This window comes from Electrona antarctica (assembly GCF_951216825.1).
Source record: "Electrona antarctica genome assembly, chromosome: 14".
NCBI classification, from domain to species: domain Eukaryota; kingdom Metazoa; phylum Chordata; class Actinopteri; order Myctophiformes; family Myctophidae; genus Electrona; species Electrona antarctica.
The window spans coordinates 8,965,556-8,973,847 of NC_136795.1; the positions used below are offsets into that span (position 1 = coordinate 8,965,556).

Consider the following 8,292-nt stretch of genomic DNA (forward strand, 5'->3'; position numbering starts at 1 on the left):
CTAAGTTGTTAGAAGTTTGCAGCAGGTGGCAGCCAGGCAGCAGTGAGTGAGGCAGCAGCAAGTTCGTTCAACTTCTCCCTCTCGCAGAAAGAGCAGGAAATGAGTCTGTGGGTGAAATGTGTTGCAGTATTATGTATGACAAGATTTACTCTAAACTTATGCTCGACGGTGTTCCTCTACAAAGGTCACGAGTCACTAATGTTTCGCATCACAATGCCTTGTGAGCCGAGATCTGCTAAGTTCAGCACCCGACGCCTTTATAAATTAAAGCATTGTAAATTAAAATTAATCATTTGTAATTCCATCCTGTCATCACAACACACGCACGCACGCACATAATAATTAAGCTTCGGCTTCAGCCCAAACCTTTTCAGTCAAACTGTAACTTTGTAACCCTCATTCTGTTTTTGATTGATTGAAATATGTATTAACAGTTTGCAGAATTACAGTACATTTCAAGCACAACTCCAAAGACTGTTAACCGTGAGTGGACGACCCAATAAAGCATTACACTTCCAGTCAAAACATTTAGAGACGTACAAATAGACACTACTATATAGCCAAAAAGAACAGAACAAGAATTCATCATGTACAGGTATGTTCAACTGCATTGTTTAAACATGACTGAGATAAATAAACTATAGTCTAACTAACTAATCTGGCCGCGCCAGGCTACAAAATATCCCCATGCAATGATGCAACCAATCAACCAACGTGCTATTTTAAGACCAAACGAAATTGCAATTTGGCAGCGGTGGCCGAACGGATTGCGGAGCGGTCTTGATACCGGAAGGTCGCCAGTTCGAATCAGCGGTCCGACACGTTAAAATTACCACAGCTGAAGTGCCCTTGAACAAGGCATTGAACCACTACGATGAAATGTTCTATGAGCAGGGCCTGGCTGGAAACAAGTTATTGAGCTTAGCCCAGATACCCTGGGTAAATATAGTAATCATTTCATTTCATTTCATGACAGTCACGGAGTGGCTACACTGTCATAAAGTTTGACAGAACTTTCGAGCTCCATGGATGGTCTGTAAATATTCTGTGTTCTTTGACCTGGTCTGCCATCTAGTGGAGCCTGAGAGAAAATCCTCACTAAAGGGCAGTGGTACGTGGAAGTTGGAACTATAGTTAAAATTATACTTGAGTATATACTCAAGTATAATTTTGATACAATACTGCAAAATAGAGATACTCTGTTATACAAGTAAAAGTCCGGAATTAAAAATGTACTTGAGTGAAAGTACAAACGTTTTGGCATCAAAATGTACTTAAAAACTCATTGTGCAGAATGTCCTGTTTCAAGCTCTTTTACCAGATTTCAATCACAGCACTCTGTATTACTGTATGATGATAGTGGCGATTAATATTGAAACAAATATTGTTTCAATATTGTTAGGAGTAGTGTGCATGTGTTGGAACTTGTAGCACTATGCAATTGCATGTGTTGTGTGTGTGTGTAAATGTAGGAATACTAATAGGCTGTAGGCTATGTTGTATATTTCACAATCTCTGCAGCCGTTGACTTCTGTTGTGTTCAAGTGTTCAATGCTTTTTTGCATGAGTCACGACTTCTGTGCCTTACTACACTTCCTTTTTATTTCTCTCTCCTCTCGAGGTGTGTGTGTGTGTGTGTGTGTGTGTGTGTGTGTGTGTGTGTGTGTGTGTGTGTGTGTGTGTGTGTGTGTGTGTGTGTGTGTGTGTGTGTGTTTGGTGTGTGTGTATGCACAACAAGCAATGTACTGTATAAAGCTTTCAGCTTCTTAGCCCCTGTCAGACTATGCCAAGCTCATTTTCTCTGTAAGGGATTTGTGTGTGTGTGTGAGTGTGTGTGTGTGTGTGTGTGTGTGTGTGAGGGGGGGTTCTGTGGGGATGATTGTGTGTATGAGTAAAAATAAAATGGTCCGCAGAGGGTCGTAAGTAGTTTTATCTCTAATTAACAAGCCAAACACTTCTCTGGATGGCTGATTTAATCGCCAAGACTTAGGGTTGTCTTGTCATTGTTAACATCATGTTTGTGTAGCTGTTAATGTCATTAGACAAACTATTTCACTTCAGCTCACCTTTACATTTGAGTCAGAGTTTCCCCTTCCAACCGTTGCCCATGCAAAAGGGTGCTTGAGTATTGTTATTCTGCTTTCAAAGGCCAGAAATGTAGTATTGGTTTCTTTCTTATTTTTTTTATTTTTTTTTACCAAAATGCTGTGTTTTGTTGAAAGTAAATTTGTATGTAGCCTATAAAGGCTATGTGACTAACAGTGTCTCCCAAACTGGACTTGGACAAATTAAAAGCATGCTATGAAAAAGGATGGAAAAAGAAAGGTTTCACAATCAGCATTATTTACCAATCATTGTGATTAAAGTGCCACAATTAGTGCCACAATTCTATAATCGACCTGGATAATAACTACTAACCATTGGATTTACTGTTATATATTCCAAAATGTTCTTTTCATCGAAACACTGTAAATGTAAGTCTTACATTCTGTGGACAGATCCAACAGCTCGTTCAAAATATTGGATTTGACTTTCTCAGACTATTTTATAGTCTCAGCAAAGCGCTTCCCTCCCCACCCGTCTTTCTCCTTTTGTCAAATGGAAATGGCAATCTTTTTAATCAGTTCTAATGGTCAAACTTTACTAAAACATTACAGTAGCTTTAAAGAATAGCTGTTTACTGTTACTTTCACAATTTGTGGTTGTTGACATGCATTTACATCGTTTGAATATTATTGTATCAATGTGATGGTGGGGTACATGGTCCTGATACAATCTGTTCCTCGTTCATTTGCCAGAGAAGTCTACAGATTCAATTGGGAGAGTGTACACAGGCAAGGCGGACATCCTCACACAGTTAACCACATCAGATGTCGTCCTTAAATGAAAAATTTATGTCCGAGGACGACAAGGACACTGACATGGAGAGCAACAGAAGTTATTAAAAATAAGAGACTGCGTTCGCCCCACTCAAAAACTGGGATTATGCTTTATTGTAGTCCCATGTAAATAAACAGAACACTATGCCTTGCCAGTAAACCAAGAGATGATGTTACAGTACCATGATTTTAATGGATGGTGGCCTGTTACTGTGGTGTGGTGGTGATAACCTCAGATCCCATACATAAATTATAGCAGTTCCACCAAAGCCGCTAAGCTGAATGAGAAAATGAAGCCAATAAATCAGCACAGAAGCCAGACATATCACTATCCGCATGTATCATATTCCACAATAACAAATGAAAACACTTAAAACCATGCCATACAGTAAGGTAGTTCACATATTGTGTGTGTGTGTGTGTGTGTGTGTGTGTGTGTGTGTGTGTGTGTGTGTGTGTGTGTGTGTGTGTGTGTGTGTGTGTGTGTGTGTGTGTCTCGGCTCAGAGCCTCTGCCTGATGACTCAGTCTCACACTGGAACACGCAAACCTCCAGGGCCTGGTTACTGGGAAGTGAATGAGGTGTCTACACCTCCAGGACTTTGTACAGGGTATGTTACTGGGGGTCTGTGTAAACCCCTCATGTTGTGGAGGTGACACTGACCAAGCAGGGGTCTGGTTTATAACAAATTAGAAGAGTAGTAATTTCCAGTATTCTGGTGGATTTGGGGAGTTTGATACTGTATATGTACACTTTGTGGGACTGGAGTTTATTCAGCCATCATATACATAAAGCGAGAGTAACATTCACACTCTCATTGATGAGAGAGAGGTTTGACCGGGTTTGACCACGCAAAAATGGTGAAATCCCCCATAAGCAGGAGAAATGCCGGCGCAGGAGTCGTGCAGGAGGGTTGGCAGGTATGGGTTGCAGTGTGGACATACCCCCTTTCATGGGTTGCAGTGTGGACATACCCCCTTTCGCATTGGAGTGGAGTTGAACTTTCATTGCATAGTTTCTAAAAAATATATATATATCTCAATGTATTGTGTTCTCCCTGCGAGATAATAAACCAGTCAATTGCTCCGTGACCAAGAAGCTTAATGTTGCCCGGTTGATACATTAATAACATTCTCTGTGGGGGCTCTGTGGAGTCAAATTATTCAACAAAGAGTCCAGTGCTACACAGCATTGTTTCTTGTCAAGTGAATTAATGATGTCATTTGTCACAGTTTTTGCGCTATGCCCTGACCTGAAGCTTGGAACAATAGTGTTGGGATTGGGAGAGTATGTTTTTTTTAAACGATTTGAACGTGACTGCCGTTACCTCCCCTAAATACACACACAATAATATATTATACTCCAGGCATACACACACATGCATTACACACAGGCTAGCAGACTTTAGTACCAGACACAGATTTCAGATAGAACTCAGTCCAGATGCCCAGTATACTGGCCTGGGACATTAGATTCTGTAGCATCTCTTTGTCTAAGTGAGGTTGCTGTAGTAAAACTCTAGATTATCTCTTCCCCTGTTCATATGTGGCTTATGGGGGAGGGGGGTGACCCAGAGGTGTCCGAAAGCTGGGGCAGCTCATTCATCAAAGCCAGGAGATGACTGGATGGAATGGTGTTGTCTTTCATCTTCATAACTTTGTGTGCCTTTGATTTTGTTCTTATAAACTGGGGTATGATTGTCACATAAATGTACATTTAAACTAGTTCCAATTAGAACCTACACTTGATCCACTGTTATATAGAAGTCACGTAAAGTGCGCACGCACACACACACACACACACACACACACACATACACACACACACACACGCTTAAGGTTGTCCAGGTTGTCTTGTTTTAAAAAAAACATTGTGTGTGTGTGTGTGTGTGTGTGTGTGTGTGTGTGTATATGACAGTGTTTTGAAATTAACCCCCTTAATGTCCTCTGTCCAGTGTCTGACAGTCTGTCTTTGAGGGAGATTGACATGAGAGGATTTTCCTCCCTAGGAAAGCTGCAAGCTGCTTAGAAAGCTGAGGCACACACTTAATGGAATTGGGGAGAAGATAGTCTTCTGATTAAATCGATAGCTAAGCTCACCCGTGGAGAGACTCTATTGCATAACACTGTCTGTACACAGCAAAATCCTGATGTCAATTTAACACTGAGAGTATATGGTCCATTTCCAGAGTAAAATTAACACAAAGGATTTTACTATGTTTACTTTTCTTTCTCTTACATTCAGTCAACCGTAGTGGGTCAATCAACACTCCTGAAGACCCCAACTTGTCAATCTCCCTCTCACAGTGTCACAGTGGAACGACGGCCTGGTATGAGCAGAGAAGGGACGTTGAAGATGAGGAGTGAATTGGTTGGCGCGTTGGCAAAGTGACGTGGATGGGAGGAGCCTGGAGAGTCTATTTAAACCTGCTTACAAATGTTAAGGGACAAATAATGCAATAACGCATGAAGAAAGAAGAGAGACACACAGAGCGTAGAGAGAGGTTTCCAGGAAGAGGGTTAAGAGGATAAATACATCAAGAATATCCCAAAGGGACGCTATTGGAGACAGAGACGACACAGAACCCTGAAGCAGCATCCACAGGAAAATAACTAAGTACATTTACTTAAGTACTGTACTTAAGTACAGTTTTGAGGTATTTGTACTTTACTTGAATATTTCCAATATCCAATACTTTTACTCCACTACATCTCAGATCCAAATATTGTACTTTTACTCCAGCACTACTACTATTTGTTTGAAATTTGCAGTTACAAGTTACTTTGTAGATTTTGATAATTACAAAACATGCATTAACCACTTCAGCCCTATATACATTTTGACCATTTGAAAATAGGCAATTTACAAGCTCACAATGCGTCGCGATGCGATGCATTGTAAGCTTGTAGCTTACTAGCTTGTAAATCTGCTATTTTCAAAAGATTTGTATACATTTGAAAACTTGAAATGAGACATCCTGCATAAAGAGTAGTTTCTACTTTTGGTACTTGAAGTACATTTTAATACCAATACTTCTGTACTTTTACTCAAGTCAATTTTGAATTTCTGACTTTTCTCTGATATTGCAGTATTGATACTTTTACTCCAGTACAAAATGTGAGTACTTTCTCCACCGCTGCCCACATTACGTGCAGAACCAGCGTCCACAGGTAGCCTACCTCAGATCCTGGAAGAGGCCCTGATCTGACCCCAGCAGAGTCCAGCCTGAGCAGCGGCTCCACCACCTCCTGCAGCCTCACCATGGCCGACGTCTCGACGCCCACCAAGGTGACGTCAGGCCCCACCACGCCTCGCAGGGGACCCCCCAAGTTCAAACAGAGGATGACCCGACAGTTCAAGAGCAAGCCTCCAAAGAAGGGGGTGAAAGGGTAGAGCGCTCAAGTTTATCTATACTTCCTGATGGAGTTCAAGATTCAATGCAAAATGTAGTTGCCGTTTTGTCCAGGCATGCCCAAATATGGAGTCTATAGGCCAGTCTATGACGTCATATTGATTGCGGTTCTGCCGATATATATATATATATATATTTTAATCCGCTGATTCGGCCAACTTCCCACTTGGCGCATCACGCCTGCAGGTCTTCAACGATACTTAGGCTGAGTTCAACTTTGAAGTCAGATCGGCGGTTCTGGACAAACGCCTACCCGACCGACTTGATGCCAGGAGAAGCACTCCCTCGGGTTGTTTGCAATGCGTGCACCGAGTTTGAAGTCGGTCGGTTGGACGGTTCTCGAGATACGTGAACTACAGACATGCATACACAGACAGATTTTGCACATTTATAGTAGGATAAGTATGCATAAATACTCAGTGCATTATAACAAAAAATAACACATTATATTTTATGATGATATGGTCAGGTATCGTAATACTGCATGTTTACTCATCACACAAATCTTTTCTTTTGGCCCGATAATAATTATAAAAATACAATTTATTTTGCTTTCTCAACAATACGAACAATAATAAAGGAAATAATAAAGAATATAAAGAAAACTAGCAAAATGTCATAATTACATTATAATGCATTATAACAGTGATTATAATGCATTATAAAATATTACTATTTTATTATTACTAATATAACTAAGACAGTTAGTGTGTCCAGCAATTATGAAGTATTGTTTTATTATTATACATTGTTTTATTATTAAGTATTATGATACAGTACTTGAACATGACATTATAAAATGTATTGATATTGTTATAACGCATTATTAATTCTTAAGTGCTTAAATGAATAACTTTTGTGTTATATAACTGTCAAGTGCATTATAAGTATGTTTATACCTGCCACCTGCTTTTACCACCGTGCATTGTTATCCAGACCAGATCAATTCTGACCATGTCTTTGTTGTTCTTTAAAGATTTGGAGATGACATCCCTGGAATGGAAGGGCTTGGCACTGGTGAGTAAAGCATCCTTTCCCAGAACAGTTTTGATCCCTTCTGCTACTTCCCGCTGTCAGTAGGCCTACTCCACGTTTCCCACAGTAGATAACTGGGATTAGGTACTTTTGACTTGAGATTTGTGTTAGCTGAGCCTATTGACGGTATCATGTCCGATGATGTGGGTTTGACAAAGCGGAATTCCCCGCAAAAATTGTGACATGAATTGTTTGTCACTTGAAAATGTAATTCCCTTCCATTATCCTTCTCAATGGGGTTTCCCTTAAGTAACATGCTGTAAATTGTGACAGTGACTGTTGATAGAATATAAATGTTAATATATTAAAGTCTTCACAGTATTACAATGGCATGTGTTCAAAATCATTTCGTAGACTGTGTTGCTACATTTACACTTTCTTCCCTTGGTCCAGACTACACAGTGGTTTGTCCATGGGAGGCGTTCAATCACTTGGAGCTGCATGAACTGGCCCAGTATGGAATCATCTAATGATAAGAGAACCCATCACGTTACCCTCCATCTGCATCCTGAAACAAAACCAGAGACTGAACCTCACACCCCACACCTCGCTCTCTAATGCAGTGTGGCTGGCATGGACATCACACATTCCACAATAACAATGTGAACCCAGGGCCCTTGGGAGATTCCAGATTTTCGCCCCTATTCAGTGACCAGGGGTTGCGTGGTGTAGTAAGGGAGCAACTTCCTATGGCAATGTAGCTTTCCAGTGAATGGGTATGAAGTACACAAAAGAACGTGCATGGCGAGATTATCAGGCTGTTTAGCCTGTTGCCACTCAGATGTACAATTATATCATCCTGTATATTTTTAAGCAGTGTCATTAATCTTCTATTTTATTGTCCCCGAGCTTTAAAAACATCGGGATTTTGAATCTATTTTATGATTTTGCTGCGATGCTGAAAAGTGTCACAGTATGTACGCCCAGCGTTATGGTCTATTCGTCGGTTGTTGCTCTGATTATCCCG

At 40.6% G+C, this 8,292-nt stretch overlaps 2 protein-coding genes across 2 annotated transcripts in view; one reads left to right on the plus strand and one right to left on the minus strand.

Moving 5' to 3' along the window:
* arhgdig (Rho GDP dissociation inhibitor (GDI) gamma) overlaps window positions 1-211 on the minus strand; it is a 70,736-nt gene extending 70,525 nt beyond the window's left edge. Inside the window, exon 1 of the mRNA XM_079519338.1 lies at window positions 1-211. This exon is cut by the window's left edge and continues 11 nt beyond it. The gene's annotated coding sequence lies outside the window, so the exon portion shown is untranslated.
* A 5,928-nt stretch (window positions 212-6,139) lies between these two features.
* Window positions 6,140-7,795, plus strand: LOC306936313 (retinal rod rhodopsin-sensitive cGMP 3',5'-cyclic phosphodiesterase subunit gamma; the record flags this gene model as incomplete). Its single annotated transcript, XM_079519802.1, has 3 exons — window positions 6,140-6,267; window positions 7,267-7,307; window positions 7,719-7,795. 3 exons carry the CDS (start codon window positions 6,140-6,142, stop codon window positions 7,793-7,795), a joined length of 246 nt encoding a protein of 81 aa, XP_079375928.1.
* Window positions 7,796-8,292: the final 497 nt, after the last annotated feature.